The sequence below is a fragment of the Rhinolophus sinicus genome, chromosome 17 (assembly GCF_057876585.1).
Source record: "Rhinolophus sinicus isolate RSI-liver-muscle chromosome 17, RSI-T2T, whole genome shotgun sequence".
Lineage (NCBI taxonomy): Eukaryota > Metazoa > Chordata > Mammalia > Chiroptera > Rhinolophidae > Rhinolophus > Rhinolophus sinicus.
Genome location: NC_142517.1, coordinates 161,582,581 through 161,603,398, shown reverse-complemented (window position 1 = coordinate 161,603,398; position 20,818 = coordinate 161,582,581). Strand labels below are relative to the sequence as shown.

The following is a 20,818-nucleotide window of genomic DNA, read 5'->3' as shown; positions in this document are numbered from 1 at the left end:
TTGAAGGGTTCAGAACCCTTCTGCTTGGGGCTGTGGCAAATGCCTACTGTTCTCAGCAGAGACCTGAACCCCACCCCGCAGAGCCGGATCACAGACACTGCTACCAGGTGAGAGCATAACATCACCCAGTCATCTGGGGACGAAAGGCAAGTTAGGAATGTAGATATTGCTGAGGGGCCCCAGTATATAATCTGTGAACATTTTTTATTGTTACTATTGAAACAATATTTTATTGTTATTATTGAACTATTAGCATATAGGAGACTTATGTTGCCTGGACATCCTATTCCTGTTTTCCTTCTTTGGGAAAAGGTGCTTCTGTCCCTATTCAGAAGCCAAATTTCTGTCCACTGCCTTCCTAAATATCTTAATCACATAAAAGTTCAGAGTCAGATACAGTTATTGGGCCATTTTTCACTAGTGGGTACTGCTATGTGTCCTAATGTATCTAAAGTAATGCTCCCCTGAACCTTCTGCTTCCTTTCTCAATAGGGCAGCAAACCTGGGCAAAACTGGCCACTTGGGCCAGGACAGGTCATCTTCATTTCTCTCCGTCCTCCCTCTGGCTCTGTATTTCATGGAAGGGTTTCAGAGCCCCTTTTAAGGACTGGCTCTCTTGCCTAAGTGTGCAGGTTCCAAGATGCAGATTTGGACGGACGAATTGCATGTGCTACCCCTACTCACATTGTACTGCTTTGGGGTTTGCTCACGGGCAACTACTAATAATATGACAATACTTGATTCCTTTTTGGTGATTGTTCTCGGATATAACTTCCTTAGCATCGCATGAGGAAGAGTAGGGGTGATTTGTGAGGTAGAATTCAGATATTCCTGCCCCTGTCCCATGCCATAATACTCTCCTCCAGTCCCAACAGTGCATTTAAATCCAAGTCCCTCTGACCATGGTCGGTAAGAGACCACTTACTGTGGTAGAAAGATGGGATAAGGCTTTAATGTGAAGGAGCTCTTCATAGATAATCTCTAGATCGTCCACAGTCCTCTGGCCAGGTCTACAAAGAAAAAGGTAACAAAGAAATAATGAGAAAAACTCATCACTAAAGCTTGCAATATAGAAATAGATTCAAGGGTCAGTAACGTGTTCACAGATTTCGTAGGAGAAATCTCTAGTAAAAGATCTTGGCAGAGAGGGGAGATTATGCCATTATAATCCCTGAAGGAAGTTTTGAAATGAATGTGTTCCTTAATGGAAGATTGTGCACAGTCCCCTTCCCTTCCAACCTCAGAGGGAAGAACTCCGCTCACACGGTAGTTGGCTAATTTATCTCTCACTCTGTTGACAATTGCTCCAAAAAATTGCTTTTCATTAACATCTTAATAACAACAAAACTTATCTTTTAACACAACTAGGAACAATTGGTTTCATTACTGGATGATTGATCCAAATTCCTTGAGATTTTCCGTGATAGCTTAGCCTAATAGGGTAATAATGCTGTTGTCACTATGTTTTGGGTTATGTAAAATGCTTGTACCACAGGACTCAAATAAAGGATGTGTACAGACTCAACATTTTCTTACCTATTCCCGAGGAGGTGAGGGCATGTGTCTGGGATTAGGAATAACAGTGTCTGGGATTAGGAAGAAGGGGTAGGAAGGGAGGTATACACTTATATTTCCAAATTCTCCTCCATGGATGAATACTGTTCCATGAGCTGTAAATCAGTGTACTAGTTAAGTTTTCTTTTCTGTAATTTATTATAAAACTGGTATCCGATAATCTGTCCTCAAGGATGGGGTATGGGGGTGTTATGAGCATTTTGGCATGGGAGGACAGAGGGGATTCCTAATCATCTTTCATGTCTATAATTAGTCCGTAATCACTAATAGTGTTTAATTATAGATCAGTCATAATAGATATGATTGGTCAGTAATTTAGATTTTTCTGTATCTCTTTGCAATATCAGAAACCCTGACTAATCTGTTATTGAAACTTAAAAACAAACAAATTGGCTATTAATTCTTAGAGTACTAGGAAGTCAATCTCCATGTTGATAGATGGGCAGCTAATTGTTGCAGCTGCATATGTTACCTATTACATACACACCACTCTATTTTATGCATTTCGTCCTAATATGTCAACAATTTATCGTCTTATGCAATGAGACTGTATATTAAACATTTAAACCTTAATGAGCTACTGATGGTGTTCCATCCTTAATTATATTTAAAAAGTGTTGGTCAAATAAATTCAGGGAGTGTTGATGCACTGACAAGGCACTGGATTTTGAGTCTCAAGACGAAGCAGTTTTAACCTTCGTGCCACCCCTCCCTGGGAGACGGACTGAGGTGACTCAACTGACTTTTAAATACCCAAGGGTTCTCGTTTCAAACCTCCTGTGTGACATCAGAGCTGTAGTCTCATCTGTAAACTGAGGTCAGTACCTTCCTGAGAGAGATCTGAGAGCTAAAGGAAGCAACAAATGTGAAAGTACTTGCATATTTATTCACGTAAGTTACAAAAAAAATCCAGCAAAGTGATATTCAAAACTCAAACCCTTGCACAAATAAAGTACATCTGGGCCAGCAAATTGCATCTGAAACTTACTTAATTACTCAGATAAGTACTCTGAGCAATCAAAACTGAATTGTAAATATTCTAAAATAGGTAATTAAATAATTTTGCAACCATGTTATAATTCGGGGGAGATGACAGATCAAGTGGGGGCTAATCGGAGGAAGGAAGCTCTTTGTACACCTTCACATTACCTTCTCAAGGATAGTTTTAAGATGAACAAAAGCTATTCTTTTCTTATAGCATCAATGGAGGATATATTTCCTAGTCTTGACTATACAAAGACAGATACTAAATCTTGGACCATAACCCAAGGAGATGCCAACCAGGGTTACCTCCTGCCAAGGATCACCACAGAAGGATACAACTGTGCGTCAATCCAGTGCTAAATGGTGGAACTAGAAAGTATGGGCCCCAAAAGACACGGACCGAAGCAAAAGCTGTGGCCACAGGGCTCTGAAGGAGCCAGGCTTTCTCAGCAAGGGGCCTAATCTACTACTTGACTTAGACATGGGGAGTTTGGAAGGAGGATCCTTGGGGATTTAAAAGTCAATTGAGTCACCTCAGTCCATCTACTACAATAGAGGCAGCTGAGGTGAAAGGCTCAGGTAGGCGTAATAGGATTACGGCTCTTCAGCACAAGGAGCTGCCCTGCTGTTCTTGCCACTTGACATCAGCTGCGAATAGCATGGACCCTCATAGAAGCCTGGCTAAAGAGAAAACAGTCGCCAAGTCTCTTTCTCACCTCCATGGGATAGGCTGTTACGGAGGGAGGAGAAAAAAAAGAAGGGTAGAATTAGCTCTCAAATCTCAACAGATTCAAAGTTGGAATTCTGGGAGCAGATCTCTATGAGTTTAGGGAGGGTGTTTACATAATAACATCAATATGAAATCCATACTGATCAACTCTTACAGATTAAAAAGAGTGCTGCCTTTAGAATCTACAAATCTCATTATATTAAAAAAATGATTATATATTGTCCAAGAGTTAACACATGATAAAGAACTCAGTCAGATCCTCAATGCAGCATATTAAAAATTGTACGTAGGGGTTCAAGGCTGCTTTGAGCCATTATAGGCAGTCTCAGGACGTGCACCCAAGTGTGGGAAACAGAGGCAAAGACGGCAATAGTCGAGCTGTTTTGGAAACCTACTCAACTTCGCACTGCCCCACACCCCTGAGCACTGCCTGATGCTCTTCTCCCCATATCCTGCTGCCCTCCTGGCCTCTCTTCCTGCTTTCCTAAACATTTCTTCCAATGTCTCTTTTGGTCTTGTTCTTTTGTTCACCTCCTGAATTGTGCTGTGCCCCAAGGTTCTGCCTTCCCTGTTTCCACTTTGTTCTGCCTTCTCTCCCTGGGAAAAATCCCCAAATTTCATTTATATTATGCTGAGACCTAAATCTTTATCTTCAGACAGATCCTTTTCCTGAGTTCCAAGAGCTTCCTGGCCATTTCTTCCAAGACAACCCCTAAGTACACAAACTCAATCTGTCTAGGAGTACTCCCTCGTCATCACACAAGACTCTTCAAAAGCAGATCTTAATTTGCTTTCCCAGACTCATCTGTCTTCCCTCTCTTCACACCTTCCTTCATAGCTCTGATCTCTCTCCAGCTATGCCAGACATCTCTCCATTCCTCAAACATGCTAGGCTTTTTCATGCCTCCAAGACTTTTCACATGCTTCTTCTCTTTGCCTTGATTATTTTTTTCTGCTTCACGCCCAGCTCAGATGTCATCTCTCTTGGGTAATACTAGTTCTCCAACCTTTATTCTTCATGGGACACGGTCCTACTGCTGTGGTAATTACAATATACTGTGAAGAATGTTATTTGCTTACACATCCATAACTCTAGACTGCTCTTCTCAAGAGATGCAGCGTATGCTAGTGCAAAGGGCACTGGATTAGAGGCAGAAACTGGATTTCAGACCTAAATCATGAGCTTCCTAGGTGCCTGGTTGCTTTAATGCCTTGTTTCTGCATCTATAAAAGGGAAGTAATAAACAGAACTGTTGTAAAGACCAAATGAGTTAATACCCATGGAACACTGAAACAGCGGAAATACGGCACAAATGTAGCATGGCATTACTATCGGCGTGGATGTTTAATATGGCTCATCAGATGAATCCTCACAATTCATGCTGAATTCAGGGTCTTCCCAAGGGAGATGGTAGCAATACCATGGACCAGTTCTTGTTTTGTGGCCTGAGACATACAGGGCTTATGCTCTGTTATCCTTCCTACTGTGTTTCCCCCAAAATAAGACCTAACTGGAAAATAAGCCCTAGCATGATTTTTCAGGATGACATCCCCTGAACATAAGCCCTCATGCATCTTTTGGAGCAAAAATTAATATGACTCGGTCTTATTTTGGGGGAAATGTCGCGTCTCATGTGATGAGGGTCGTAGGGAGCGAGGAGGGTGGCGCAGGCTTAAGAAAAGAGAGTAGCAATGAATAGGGTGAAGCGGGGCCAACGACCCTCGTCACGTGGGACATGACAGGGAAACATGGTATTAAAGGTCAAGTAAGACAAGGTGCCCATGACACTACTCACTTTTGATACAGCAGACATTTGTGTAATGGCAAAAATCAATTATTAATGGAGGGAGGCGATAGGATGAAAATGGTGGACCTCACCTCTTACCCCAAATCCTGTAAAATGATGGAAAAGATGTATTTTCTGAAGGATTATTGATTTCTTCATCTAGTTGTGAGGAAGAAATTCCATCTTAGACCAGCCAAAGTTACTCAGACTAAGTCAATCAAGATCAGAGAGGGCCTGGACAGAGATGACCATCAAAGACCAAGCAGCACCTGTTGGGTGGGGCCCTTTTATTGGCTGGATTTTTGTCTGCCATGCTCAAGATCTGATGGAAAAGACATTTTAAAATCCAAGACTGCACTGAAAACAAATAAGTACCACCATCACCACAAACCACAAAATAGTATTATCAGCTGACCAGAGAGTTCTAGGATTTCTTGAATGACAGAAAACTTATAGGAATAAAATGTCTGAGAAATGACTGGAAGTAGCCACAGCTTGACACTCACAGAAGAAAACCACCATGGGAGGAGGTCGACTGCTGATAAGATAAGGGCAGGAGAGGGTCCAAGTGGTTAGTCACATGACGGCTCCTCTCAGGTCAGTGGGCAGTTGGGCCCCCTCTCCCCCACCCCACACTGAGCAACAGGCAGTGGCAGAGTTTACTGCCAGGCTAAAACTTGAGACCTGCTGTCTAAGACAAATGCCCAGTGAGGAGCCTGAGAGAGAAGCAGAACAGAGCATGTGAAAGCGTTGGCTCTCCCGCCAGACCCACAGGAGGAAAAGGAGTGGCAGTTCCCCCAGGAGGGAAATACTCAGAAAGGCTCCATTCCTGGGAAATCCTCCTTAGTTTGGCAACTAGTGAGAGGAAGGGGGCGGTGGGACTTCAGCCTGCCTGCACCCCCTCATGCCTCTCATACAGCAATGCCTGCATGAAAACATGGCCCCTACTGCCTTCGGGGAGGCTCTGTTGGGGGTGTGACCACCACACCTGTCTAGAGACCCTTGTGGCAGCTTATTCTACTCCCTGGTCCTCCATGCATCAACAACCACGATGGAGAAATAAAGAATTCCACAGGGACTCGCTGGATCCTGTGGAGAAACCCATGGCAGCCATTTGAAACAGAACAGAACAAAGCCTAAAAACAGTTTAGTCTGAGTCCTAAATAACATTCAAAATAAAAGGGGAAAGAAAGAAAGAAAAAGAACCAACTGTCAGGTCTAAAGTGGTCAAATAATCATAGAGCAGGCCACTATCACTCGCCAATCCACCCAGGTAGCCCGGAACTTTTTGGTCCTGTTTACAGCACCTTTTTAATGAGGTGAGAGAAGTCAGGACTGCAAGGTGTGAAGAGACTTACTTTAAAACATGAGTATATTCATAGATAGCAAAGCAACAAAAGCATTCCTGAGCGGTTTGCTACCAGCAAACTCACTGTTGCCCGGGGCCTCATTATGTCATTAGGATTGAAAGCTGAGGGAAGTCCCGGGGAGGACGCCAGATGGAGCAACCTGTACCCACCAGAAAGAATCAAAATGCAAGCCCCTCTCCCACCCCAGGTGGGTCTTCACGGCTGTGGCAGCAGCGACCAGAGAACAAGCCCAGCCTCTTCCAAGGCCACCAGCTCAGAGCAGCTGTGCCATCTAGTGTCACAGAGAAGACTCACCTCTCTACTCTTGAATCTGACAAAGATTGTCCTCTTCATCTACCCCACCCCTTCAAAGAGCACCTGATAACATCTAAAACTAAGCTTTCACCATAACACTCACTGAACAAAGGTACTTTATAAAAGCGGGTTTCTCGTGGCAAACAGTGGCATTAAGCACCTTTGGTGCTTTGGTCTTTACGGGGGTGAAAGGGAAAAAGTGGAGAAGAGATTCTGCAAATCAGCCCCCAGCCTGTTCAAACACTAATGAAAGAGTCCCAAGGACTGAAGACAGTGTGGCTTTCAAGAGTCAAGGGAACACTGTCCCCCGAGCACCTTCACAGAGTAACCTACAGGATGGGGAAGTGAATTGACTCTCTGGCTGCTATGAGTGGCAGCCGGTGAATGTACCTGGTCTTTACTTGTCCTTCTCCAGATGTCACACACAGGGAGAGATATTAGGCATCCCTGCTTCTTCACAAATCTGCGTGGTGCCACATTGATGTGGATTTGTCGGATCCCGCTGTGGAAAGGCCTACTTTCTGCAGGGGATGCATTCTGGCAGCAATGTCTAGTTACAGACAAGATAATAAATGGGGATGGATGGAGAAGCAGTTTATACATTAAAGGATGGGCGGACTCAGGTGATATTGGAAGCTGCTGGTAAATATAGTTTTATCACGGAATTTATCAAGGTCAGAGACGGAGCTCCTCAGTTATTGGAACGTGGCTAAAATGAGGGATTTGTCCAGCTACCAAGCAGTACAATGGCATGGCCGGTGGTAAAACATGTAGGTGAGAAAGGAGATAACCCAGTTCTTCTAGGCCCGTCACCTAGTAGAGCTACTCCGTGGTGCATGGAGAAAATACCCAGAAAAGTCAACACTATAAATAGCGCCATAAATCATAGTCAAGCTTCAAAATCAGGAAAGTGCTTTATTACTTTTTTGTGGGGGCAGGTGGTGGTGGTAAGAATGCTTTCTATTTGTTGCAAACACTCCACCTCAGTGGACCTGATTCTCCTGCTTACAAGTCACTTCTCCAACTTGGATCATTTTCCAACACCTTTAAGTATCACCTCTTCCACTTCCCCTATAGAAAAGTTTGCTGTGGTTTCCCACCGTTGTCTAACAAACCAGCAAAACGTGTTTCTTTTCTTTATCTTCCAGGACCCTTGCTTCTTAAGAGTGAGACCTTAAGTGTTAGAAACATTCCAGGAGCCTGGTGACTGGCCATTTAAAGTGTCCTGCCCAGCTATGTCTGCTCACCTCCCTGCCACTACACCACCCCTTCACCTTATCTTTAACCCAGAAAAGGGCATTTTAAGTTTATCAGATGCTTTTAGGCATTTTGTAGTTCTGTGTAGATGGGAATTCTTTCCTTCTTTGCGAAGTTAGAAATGAATAGTTTACAGCTGCAGTAAACGGCAAATGCTTCATGAATATTTGTGAGAATTGAAGTCAGCCCCATTAGGACATGGGGTAAGCGGTCCATAATTCAGGGCCTCTGAGTACTAAATGTTTTTGGGACAATGTGATTTGAGGTTTTTCATGTTTAGAAACAACATTCTTCCAGCAAAAGTGTTTACTGTGAGGACACATTATAGACATTTAACATTAAACCTTTTAAAGGTGCAACTATAAACATTTTCCTTTAAAACACCTTAGCAGCAAGTTGAAAAAAAAACACAAATTTGGATGGAATCAGATATTAATAGTATAGCTACCCGCCTTTGTGTATGAGGCATATGTATGTCAGATAGAAAACGCAAACGTTTTTTGAGGAGATGCTATGTGGACTTTTCCCTGTAAAAATTAATTCTTAATCAGGGACAGATGGATTATCCATATTCCTTTGGATTTCATTGTTTGTCCAGTAAATCCACCAGAAAGGACACAGTTAAGGCAACCTAGTGTGAAGGAAAGAATATTATCCATGAAGACAAAATGAAATTGGATTTGGAGTAAGCAGACTCAGGCTCCGTTCCTCCTTCCGCCACGAATATTTACTGTGTGATGGTAAGGAAGACACGCGACATCTACTAGGCTTAATTTCTTCATCTATAAATTGTGGATAACAACACAAGTCCTACTCAGTTCACAGAGTTACTTTGAGGTTCAAAGAGGTGATGAATGGAAGGTCACTATATAAACTAGACAATGTGACGCATATGTTAGTTTTGTTTGCAATTCCGGCTAGTGGGTTGATGTGAAGTTTTTCTACAGTGGATGGTACACTTGTACTCCATTCAGGTCTATGTGGCAATAATTAAATGAGATGAGGTCTGTCTGTAACAATTATTTTTAAATCAGATTTCCATGACATCTTTCTTTCCCAGTGCTCAAAGACCAAACCCAGGAGGCCATTTGGAATCCTTTTTGGCCCAGAACAGGTGGTCCACAGTAGAGAAGATAGGCGCCAGAGTCAGGCAGACCTGGGCCAATCCTGAGTCCACCACTTTCAGGATAAATGCAGGCAAGTGACTTAACCTAAGCGTTTCCCAATCCATAAAATGGGAGATGCTATTAATAACTACCTAATAGTTCTGTTGAAAAAAAACTGAATTAGATACTTGTTGAACACGGTGCCTAGCACACATGTGCTCAATCAATCTTGGCTGTGATTAAATATAATTGCATTTGTTTTTTACAATCCCCTTGTGAAGCTGGGAGAGCATACATAAGCAGGCATGATTAAACTCATGTGATAGCATAAAAGGTTTGTAATCTGGAATTGCTGGGTGACTTATTGGTAAATTGCTAAGACTAGGATCCAGGGCTGTTGTGCTGAGTATTACGTTCAATTTTATTTAGCAGACTCTTGGGTCGAATGGATGTATCTCAAATGCTGTTATTAAATTCTCAAAATATAATTAATTTTTATCTCATAAAACTCAATATCTGGCATCTGTCTTTAGTCTCAGTCCCTTCAACCATTCTCCACAGGGAGCAGAGACACCTACCACAAAGCCGACCAACCATACCTCCCTTTAAAACTCTTCAATGGTGTCCCAAATGGCCATAAAAAAATATCTAAGGTACATAAAGGGCATAGAAGATGCCCTTCAACCTGACCTCAGCCAGACTCTCCAGCCACATTTACTAGCACTTCCCGTCTGGGCGCTCCTTCAGTGTGAAACAACTATTGTTCCCTGCTGGAACTTTCCTGACATCTTTCTGGGCCCACCCCCATCCCTGCTCCCCTGCCAGGCTAGGAGTTGTTTCTTTGTTCTGAGAAAAAGAGCACTAAAATATTATATTTTGCTGCTGTTAAGAAGAAAGAGCTTGAGAATCAACCTAAACATCCAACAATGACAAACTGATTGCATTAAGGAACATTCAGAGGACAGACTACTATGTACCTATTAAAAACCCCATCCTTAAAGAATATTTAAGGTTAAGGGAGAATGCCGTGATATATTATGAAGTGTAAAAAGTTAGGAATTGAAATATAACCACAGGAATAGGCACCAAAATGTTAATAATAATTATTTCAGGGAGATGGAGCACAGGTGTTATTTATCCTTCTTTAGCTCTTCTCAGTAGTTTCCAAAACTTCCACAATGAACAGATTGACTTTAACAATAAAGTCATTAAGTCTTGAGGGAATCTTATAATAAACCCGAAGCGGTAAATGGGCAGTGACATCATCTTCCCCTCTCCCAAATCTGAATCCACATGGCAGCAAGCTAGTGGTTGGTTTCTTGGTCATGTAACCATAAAGGATAAGTGGTAAATTGCTTTTACAGGGGTGAGGCAAATCCAACCCCAAGAAATGGCCCACTTAATTCAATCATTGCTTCAGGTAAATTCTACAAGCTTTCACTGAGGGCACAGCAATCTTTCCAGGAAAAACAATGGCAAAGTTTGTCATGCCGTGAAGGGAAACATTCACAGTGAATTTCATCTTTCATAAAGAGTAGGCTCTTTCAGTCATGCTTCTCTTTTCCTCCAATTTACATTTGAGAATGGATTTCATACTTTGAACATACTCTTGGCATATCCCAACCAAAATCAAAAGCCTAGGCACCACTGATTTTAGGCTTCCTAACCTGGGTTCCACTGAGGAAGCATAGTTCCCTATAATTATCAGGATTTCACATTTCACACCCTGAAAAACTGCTTGGACAAATAAATACCCTATTACCACAGGCTCTGCTAATTAAGAGAAAACCACAGCCTCTCAAGTGCCCTCTATAGCAAGTGTGTGGAACAGCTGTCCTAACTGCCAACTGACTGGTAAAAAACACCTGCCCTTCCCCCACGTATCTTTTCATGTTACTTGGCCGTCTTAAATTGTTTCCTTTCAACCTGATGCACCATAGCATATGTTAGAAAACATTAATTTATTACATGAAATAAATGAATTTAAGTTTCTGAATCCATTTGAAAGACTCCAGAACCTGCCAATAATTCTTTCTCTCTCGCTCTCTCTCTCCCTCTCTCTCTCTCTTTCCTTCTGCTCAGGCCCAACTGACTTATCACTTTCTCAACTATTTAAGCTTGTAAGCTTTTAGGGAATTTCAGAATTGCAGACCTCCCGGAACCAGATTTGGGAAATGGCATCTACCTCATTTCCCTCCGACCTTTAGGCTGGTTTCTCATAGACCATTCTAAACAGTGGAACATCAATATCTCACTTTACTTGGAAAAAGAGATTGGGAGGATTGTATGGCAAGAGCCTTCTTTGTCTCCTAGAGCCTCTTTTTATCTAGCTGGCCTCAAGTTTATAACATTCTGCTGACCTGGTCATTTCACATCTTTTTGCCCATGGCAAAAAGTATCCAAAGTATCTGCTCAAAGGTAGACAGAACGGACATTTCTAGTGGTAAGGGTCGATGTTGTATCTTTTTGCTGTTGGGTAACCTCTTGTTTTTAGGCTTATAAACAAAGCAAAATCAAAACAATAAGCTCTGAGAGCTCAGTTTAGGTTTGATGGCCCTGTCTACTAGCTGCAATAACAGTGCGTCAAACTGTCATTGTTCTATAGCACTTGACCCCAAATGCCAGCTAGGTCTGCACCTGTGAAACCACGTTGGCCATTGTGAGTCACTCTGCCTGCCACCACATAAAAAGCTAATTTCTCATTCAGAATGTATGTTTTTTCCCCAATACCAATAGCAACAAGAGTGTGCCAAAAAATTTCCCCCGAAGCTCTATTCTGTTTTTTAAACTACAGAACATTCTTTCATAGTTTGACAGTTAAAATGCCGCAGTTAATGTAATAAACAGAGAATTTTTCTAAGTAGCCTGTCAAAACAAGTGACACTTTTTTTTTTTGCTAGCGAGTCTCAGATTCAGAACAATAGGAAGTACCTTTCAAAGCAACATCTTCATTATACAATCAAATTCTCAAAGTAATCTTCTCATCAAAGAATATTGTGTTATTTCTTTCCCAGTAATTATCAGAGTTCTGCAACCTCTCTGGCAGTGGTGACTGTTATAAAACGCAGCTGTGCTGAGTTGAAAAAACTGGGGGTGTCCTGCCCTAGTCGATATGGAGCCAATGCATCTCATACCTCCACATTTCTTAGAGATTTGGCAGTTGAAGGTCAACATTTCTTGGACTTTTCAACATGACCTCAGGTTTCCAGGAGAAAAGTGCTCAGCTGGTCTCTTCAAGGACAGCAGTGATACTGTCAATTCTTGATCCACTAAGCTTATTTTCCTTCCATATAAATAAAGTAGAAGCTCCAAAAATTATTATCAGATCAAAACAATGGTGCATGTGCGTGTGTGTATGTGTGTGTGTGTAATTTGAAAATCTGTCTCATAAAATTAGACTCCTTCTTTTTCACTTTCCCATCACTTGGGGATTGTCATTCCAATATAAAGAAAACCTAAGAGTACAGACTCAAAAGAGGAACTACCAACCCAGTTCCAATGTTTGTAATTTCATAAAACCTAGAAAGACGGGAAAATCACAAAGGCACCCAAAATAATTCTGGTGAAACTTGTACTTTACCAGCCAGTGATAGGCTAGAAAAGTCCAATCTTTGGAATGTACTTTTCTCTGAAGAATCTTTGGATGCCCAGGATCATGCAATTCAGTGCTAGGTAAGAGAGAAAAAAGAAGCGCAAGCACAGAATCCCATTCCTAAGGGTGACTCAGGAAACCGTGTCTCAGGCACTTCCTTGTGAGGGTGAATGAAACAATTAGCATGAATGTTCCTAGAATGGTGCCTAGCACACAGCAGGCACTCAGTAAATGGTGGTTGTATCTGACTCTAATTTGGGGGTGCCTCTCCCTTTGGATTATAAACTCCCCCAAAGGCAGGAACCATTTTATTATTATTTTTAAAGCTCTTTGGTACATGTTCAAAAATCTTTGTGCATAGAATGGCATCTGCCTCCCCTGAAGCAACTAAAAGCTGAAGGAACATTAGCAGAGGCTATATGAGGTGTGATCAAAAGATACAGTGAATGTTTAAATAAAAAAATGTATTACAGTAAAAGACACACTACCATTAATCCCCCTCAAAATACTCCCCCTCGCTTCAAATACACTTCTCCCATCATTCTTGCCACTTTCTGAAGCAGTTCTGGAAGTCCTCTTTCGTGAGTGTCTTTACTTATCCTCCATCATAACAATGTCCCATGTCACACATCGCATCTGGTATACGGCAATTTCTGTCACATAAAAACATTATAGTGTGTCTTCACCTACCTTATTCACTGGATCTGGTACCGTGCAACTTCTAGCTCTTCCCCAGAGTCAAAATGACCATGAGAGAAAAATGTTTTGAATCGATTCAGGACATCAAGGCAGCCATGACAGCACAACTAAAGACACTCACGAAAGAGGACTTCCAGAATTGGAAGTGGCAAGAACGATGGGATAAGTGTGTTCGAAGTGAGGGGGAGTATTTTGGGGGGTATCAATGGCAATGTGTCTTTTACTGTAATAATTTTTTAAAATTTAAACATTCACTATATTTTTTTATCACACCTCGTATATTCATCTGTTCATTCACCCAACAAAGATTTATTGATGGTCTACTTGGTGTAATGCACAGAGCTAGAGATGCGGCCTTTTCTGACTTCCGCACCAGGTTAAAGTCTCCTCTTCATGTTATATTCTATTAACACAGACTACCTTTTCCTTTGTAGCACATACTGCAGCTGCGGTAAAATGATTGCTCGCATAACCAGTTGTTTATGGTCTGTCTCCTGCACTAGAAGAAAGCTCCATGAAGGAGGTGCAAGCTGCAGTCTTAGCAACGAACATAGTATCTAGAGCGAGACAGTGTTCAATAAACATTGGCTAACTGAATGCCTGAATGAATGAAGTAAAATGAAATATATTTTTGCCTTTAAGAAACTCACAGTTTACAGCAATGTTTCTCAACAAGGTGATTGTTTCCAGGACAGCTCCTTATTTTGTAGGGTTGTAAGTATTGGGGTGTGTTTGGAATCCCTTGGGCTTAGCCACTGCCCAGTGAATGCCAGCAGTGTGCCCCCTAATGCATTGGCACAGCCAAAACATCTTCCATATTTCCAAATTCTCCTGAGGGGGCTGCCCCACCTCTTATTCAGAAGCGTGGCACAGTGTTGGCTTGAATGAAAGGGACAGCAAGAACAGCAAAAAGGGGACAGATCCGGGAAATGACGAAGTAAAAACAATGGACAATGGGAAAAAAAATGGTGTGGAAAAGAGAGGGGAAGCAGTCTGACAGGAAACAACGTCTGGCTTAGAATGGTGCTGCTCATTGGAGTTCCCCAAGCCCGGGGGATTCTCTGGTGTCCCCTTAGCCACCCACCCAATGATCCTTCAGGGCAGATAAAGCATAAATTGCCTGGGAAGATTTCTTGGATGCTACTCATGATTAGGTCAGCAAAGCTCTGGCTTTCCATTTGATATCTGAGGTTTTCTAGAAAATTTTGGTGTGAGGCAAAAAAAACCACAAAAATAGTTTTTTGTTTGAGGCGAAAGGAGCTGAAAACCATGGTTCTAGGGTTAAGGTTGATGGTGCCAACTGGGATGGGGGAAGACCTTTAAACCAATGGTGGGGGACATTAAGACCCAAGAGAAAGTTTTGCCAAAGGGGACTGGTGTGAAAAGAAAATGAAATATGTTGAAAAGCCTTTTGCAGCACTGAGTGAGGGTAAGTGAAAGGAGAAGAATCCTGTGGAAAGGAAACAAAGGTGCCCTGAGAGCCTGTTGCGAGTTGGTGTGAGGGGCAGACACTGGGGTAACTGGTCTGAGGGCACCTCATTTTTGGAAAGTGCCCAGTGGTCACAGAAGACATGTAAAATTTAACACTCTTGTTGAGACCCACCAAAAAATGGAGGCCAGCCAAGCTAGTGACTCAGAGTTGGCATCCACAGCTGGCTGGCACTGGCTGCAGGGTGGAGGGTGCTTTCATTTCCAGCGGAAAAACATAAGCCCGTGTGGGGTGGTTTCATAACCAAGTGTCAAGTCATCCCTTATTGAAAAGGTTTCCCTGAGATTGGGACCATGACATACGCTTCTTTGTATGCCTCATAACAGTTAGTAGAGCTCCCCCCAAAAAAGAGGGGCTCAAGCCCTTCTTTCTGAATTGATCTGATTAAAGAGTTCAGAGTCCTCAACTTCAGCTGCTGTGCTACTACTGAAGGTAAGGCGGGTTTCCGCTGAGATGGAAGGGAGAGAGCGTCTCACCGGCTGAATGGAGGCCTTGAAGCATTAACGGAGCAGTGGTGTTCTCTTAAGTATGTGTCTTTAATCTAAAGAGCACAAGGTTCAGAATGAAGTGAAAAGGTGTACTGAATGAATGAATGAATGAATGAATGAATGAATGAATGAATGAATGAATGAATACATACACAGGCATAAGTCTACGGTTCTGACAACCTCTTTGATTACATAAGGACCAAAAGAGCTGTGGCAATCTGGCATAGAAACAGAGCAGCTTGTTTGTCATTGACCAAAGATCATTTCACGTATGAACTCAGTTTTGACATCCTGAGCCAACCACGAAAAAAAATTCTCTGTTTTAACTCATGCAAAATGGAAATGGAGTTATCTGGCTCAAAAATAAAACAGAAAAGAGACAAACACTGCTGTGTCACCCTTCAGTCTCTCCTTTGGCCCCAGGTGAGGCCAGGCCTTTTGAAAGCAGCCTCTCATCTCCCCGCCCAGACACATACGGCCCCGGCGACCACGCAGGCGGGCCGCGCGCCCTCACTCACAGTTTCCGGAGGATCATCCTCATGTGGGCATCAGGGCCCATCTGCGACAGCAGTAGCAGGGTGTCCTGGAGCTCCTCATCACATTCCTTCTTCTCCTCCTCAGTAGGCAGTGAGGCATCCTCGTGCTCGTCGTCCAAAAATCGATAAAATAAATATTTGTCTTGGAAATGATGCTCCTGGTCCACTACAGGAAACATGGAGGCGAGTGTCAGCGGTGGCACCTCTGCCTCTCAGCCCCGGTTACCAGAAACAAACGGATGGTGTCGGGCAAGAGAGTCAAGTGGCAGCCGAGTGGTGAGACTCCTCATCATTCTCGCTCTGCCTCGCCCAGGGCTGTGCAGCTGGAAGACATTGACGTCCCGGCTGCAGTCACACACCTCACAGCTCTCTCTGACCCGCCCCCCTCCTGGGCCGCCCCAGGACTCTCTTATGACAACCTGCCAACTTGTCTGACAGGAGCACTTTGACCAGCAAAAATTGCCTTGGTGACATTTTCTAGCATGTTGAACATAGGTCCCAAACTGGGAAATAACTAACTGCCAGCTCATGCTGTATAAGGGTTTTTGAAAGTACAGACTTAAAAAAACAACAACGCTACTTTGTCAGGATCAGAATTCATGCTTTTATTTCTCTATGTACTGGTTATAAACATGCCAGTCTGCACTTCAAAAAAGTTAGAATAAAATTGTTTGAACAAAGCTGACTAGATCAAGCTTCTAGGTCAGAAGATCCCTAAGAGGATCTAAGGTAATTTCCTTCCAGTTCTGTTTTTGAAAAGTTTTCTCTCTTGTTCCCTCTAAACAAAAAGATCTCGATTTCAGAAGGACAAAGTCAGGAAACTCGGCTCAGAACCCTTCATCTAAATGTCTTAAAGCTTTGAAGCCCCTTTTCAGGTTGGAATATCAACACTGCCAAAAGGTAAAGAGAGGTGGTAAATCCTTGCTACTCAAAATGTGATCCCAGAACAGCAGTACCTGGGAGCATGTTGGAATTGCAGAGCCTGAGGACCCGGGTCAGTTCTGCTGAATCAGAATCTGAATTTTAACAAGAGCCCCAGGTGATTTGTGCACAATAAAGTCTGAGAAACACTGACAAAACCATCCACACATTCCCAGGTGTTGGTAAATTCAATGAATGATTTTAATGGTTTGGCAGTTTGGAAAAGTGGTCTTCACGCAAATGGCGTGAGCAATTCGACCACAGAGACACTCCAGTCCTGAATAGCTACTCTGCTCAAGTGCAGCCCCTGTGAATATCAGAGGCCGCAACGGCAGCACATTCCTGATTTTAAATATGGTCCTCTTGTGGGTATACAAATTGGCTCTCCCAGATAACGCCATGGTTAAAAGGCAGCTTCTGAATTCATTACTTTCTTTCATGTCATCAGCCCAGCCCCCCATCTCACGGCTCTTCATCTTGCTCCTGCATTAGGGTTGCTATGCAGTGCTCAGAGTATAATCACACTATCAATGAACCGTGAATGCAAACTAATAAACATAATTGGAACTGATGCACTCGGGTTGCAATTTCATTTTCCCTTCATAACAGTCTTCCAAGTTAGGGAGGTACAATGGTGGAACACAGCAATCGATAGCATCCACTCGCTGCACTGCTAAATGAAGATGCTAGCACAGAGTCCCTAAAGGGAGCATAATTCTTTCTTGCCCCTTTGGGAGTTCAGTAACAACTTACCAAGGGAAACGCACTTACTGTGTTTCCCCGAAAATAAGACCTAGCCGGACAATCAGCTCTAATGCATCTTTTGAAGCAAAAATTAACATAAGACCTGGTCTTATTTTACTATAATATAAGATCAGGTCTATAATATAATATGATATGATATGATATGATATGATATGATATGATATGATATGATATGATATGATATGATATGATATGATATAATATAATTAAAATATAGCTATAATACTGGGTCTTATATTAATTTTTGCTCCAAAAGACATATTAGAGCTGATTGTCTGGCTAGGCCTTATTTTGGGGGAAACAAGGTAGCATTTCTTGAGGGTTTTCCAGGGACTGTGGCTCATCTTACCGTGGTTGAGAACACCGTCTTCTACCAGGACTTGCCACATGCCAACAGCTTGCGTTCGGGAGTGAACACACGGAGTCTGCTGCAGCATCCAGTCCACCAGCTCGGTTCCCACACAGCATTGTCTAAGGGGAGGTGGGACACAAAGGATGAGAAATCACCCCCTTGCCGATGAAGAGGTCTCTTTTGAGAGGAGATCCTCCAAAAGAGCTTAGCGCTCTTCCACCGTAAGAAGTCTCACTGCGAACAAAGCACCACATGGTGTGGCCTCGGGTTCTCAAACTCTTGTACGAACCAATAAAATCATTCCACTCAGGAGAGAAGCTTCTAAGCAAAGCTGACTCAACAAAAGAGCATTACAAGTTGCAGCACCAGGGGAGACCCAAGGACCACTAGACAGTGAGCATTATCAGGCAAGCTGAAGATCATGGGGCCAGAAAGTCTTTCATTTTGTGCCTGTCCCAGAAAAGTCTCAGTGTACAAAGAGGGCAAAGCAAAATTCCTTCACCTGAGCTTTGTGAGGAATGAGTTAATGTTTGTGAGTCACTCGGTGGTGCTCCATGAAAGCCGCTGTATAAGTGCAAAATTATATAGCACTTTATATTTTCAAGTAATACTACTGATGTTCCTTGGAGGGGTGTTGGGAGCAACAAGCAATTAGCGATGCAAATCTCTGAGAAATAAGGTCTATGTAATGAGCAACAGCACTTCTACAGAGGCTGTCATCTGCAGAGCTCCAAATGCTTTCTGTGTAGTCACACTGTCATCCCTGCGATGCCCCTCTGTGGTAAGTTGCTCAGGATGGGCAAACTACATGCATTAGTTAGGAAACATGTAATTATACACACACATTAGGAAACACTAAAAGCTTCAGTGGGGTGAGAGAGAAGGGTATGTGTCCATGGCATGATGGTTCAAGGGAGGAAATGGAACTTTAAGTCCTAGGGATGAATCCCAAGGGACAGTGTGACAGGCAGGAAGTCACAGAGCAGCGGGTTGCTCACAGCTGGCTCTGAGTCACTGGCAGGCTCCCTCCCAGGCTAAGGATGCCACTAGCTCTGGGGCACAGGCTGAGGCTGCGCCAAGACCAGGGAGCTCCTCGCTAGTGTAAAACAAGGAGATTCCTGGTACTGTGGCCCTTTAGGAGGAGGCTTAGCCTGGGGGGAGTCATGAGGTACAGCACCAGATCCGCGACCTATTAGCTAGGTGACTTTGGCCAGGCTGTTTCAACTCGCCGGTTCTCAGTGTTCTCATCCGTAAAAGAGAGGAGGAGGAAAAGCTGGTCGCTCAGGCCATTTCCAGTTCTAACAGTCTAGGACCTCTGACATCTATCAGCGCTCCTGGGACGCCCTGATTCAGGTCTGACCCTAGACTATTCCACAAGGAGGCTGTACTGAGGAGCCCTCCATTCCCAGGACTGCTCTGATTACAGCCTATACCCACACGTGAGAGCTGCAAGGGGCAAAGAGGCACCCAGGTACTACCCATTCTGAACCAAACGTATGACCTGTCAAAATATTCCTCTTCTAATGTGAGAATTTCTTAATGGGGAAGGTCTTGTCAAGTATTAAAAAAAAAAAATCCCATGTGGTTTTTAATCCAATGATTACCTTTATTAAACAGAGCACATGGAATGGAGATGATCTCAGATCATCTGGGCCCTGGTGCAGGGTGTAAGGACCCTGCAGTCAGAATACAGAACCAAAGCACACAGCTGCCCACTTGCAGCTGACGGAATCACTAGGTTTCTTCTCTGTCAGTGATCCTTAGCCACTTTGCAATTGACAGCAGATCTCTAGTGTAGTGATCCCTGGGGAGGACAGTGCCACGGGGAGACTTGAATCCCCTAGTACGACAGCAATGGTACAATGGGGGGTGAGGAGCAGCAGGGAGGATGAGGATGGAATGGGGAACAAGACCCGGGAGAAGAAACTCAAACTGCACCGCAGAAAAAACAAATCATGCCCTCTGGCTTCCAGTTGAGTCCATGGGTCATTACCAACAGATCATTAATTTGTGTCATAGGGTGTGGAACAGACATAACACCTACATTTCAGGGGTTTAGAATCTTAGTACTATGGAGCAAGAAAGAGATTACGGTTTCTCACTTCTAGTTTCCATTATCTGTCAGCAAAGATGACAGATTTTAATGGAATTTCCCTAATGTAAGAACACTTGGAAAAGCATAATCACATCTTAAATTAAGGGGAAAAATAATAAAAACATTTTAAAAAGAGAAAGGTCCTTTAGCCATAAGAGATTTTGAAATCCACTTAATGAGTTAAAGAAGTTGAACTCTCTCTGGGACATGTGATCACATTTTTTTTAAACCTTTACTCCCCTTAAAATTATAGCAGTGCGTAGGGACCACAGACTCCAAAAAGAACGAGCTTCCAGGGTGTGAGGAGAGGATGGCAATCATCCAAGACGCTGGCTAGTAAATACCAACATTGAAAGGCCTTGATGCACAATCCAGCCTCAGAGATGGACTGTGTACTAAGAGGAGTGTGTTCCCGATAACAATGACGTGTTTCTCAAATCCCACCTAATTTCCAAAACTCTGTCAAGAAGAGCCCAACTGAAAAGTAACAAATAAACTGTCAATTTTGGTCTTATAAACATATTCATGACAAATGCAAGCAGAAAAGGGTTACTTTGCGTGGAGTGCAGAAAAAGTGATCCCAAGAGGAAGAATTTGCTTTGTCTTTCCATCTCTGTTCTTGGACAAGAGACTGGATCTTGAGGCACAAATACTCAAAGGTTTGCTGTAGGGTGGGCCAGGTGTAATTTTACAGGTTGGTAGTCACTAGAAAAATATATATTCTTTAAAACAACAACAACAAACCAAATAAACAACAAAAAAGAATTTAAAAAGAGAT

The 20,818-nt window shown here is 42.9% G+C and overlaps 1 protein-coding gene across 3 annotated transcripts in view; it reads right to left on the bottom strand.

Moving 5' to 3' along the window:
• Nucleotides 1-20,818, bottom strand: part of RAPGEF4 (Rap guanine nucleotide exchange factor 4) — a 277,773-nt gene that overhangs the window by 61,250 nt on the left and 195,705 nt on the right. For all 3 annotated transcript variants that reach the window (XM_019727445.3, XM_019727446.3, XM_019727453.3), the window contains 3 exons: nucleotides 17,943-18,064; nucleotides 15,890-16,073; nucleotides 926-1,010 (listed from right to left, as the gene is read on the bottom strand). In XM_019727445.3, the coding sequence (XP_019583004.3) occupies nucleotides 926-1,010; nucleotides 15,890-16,073; nucleotides 17,943-18,064 (391 nt within the window). The remainder of the gene's footprint in view (nucleotides 1-925; nucleotides 1,011-15,889; nucleotides 16,074-17,942; nucleotides 18,065-20,818) is intronic.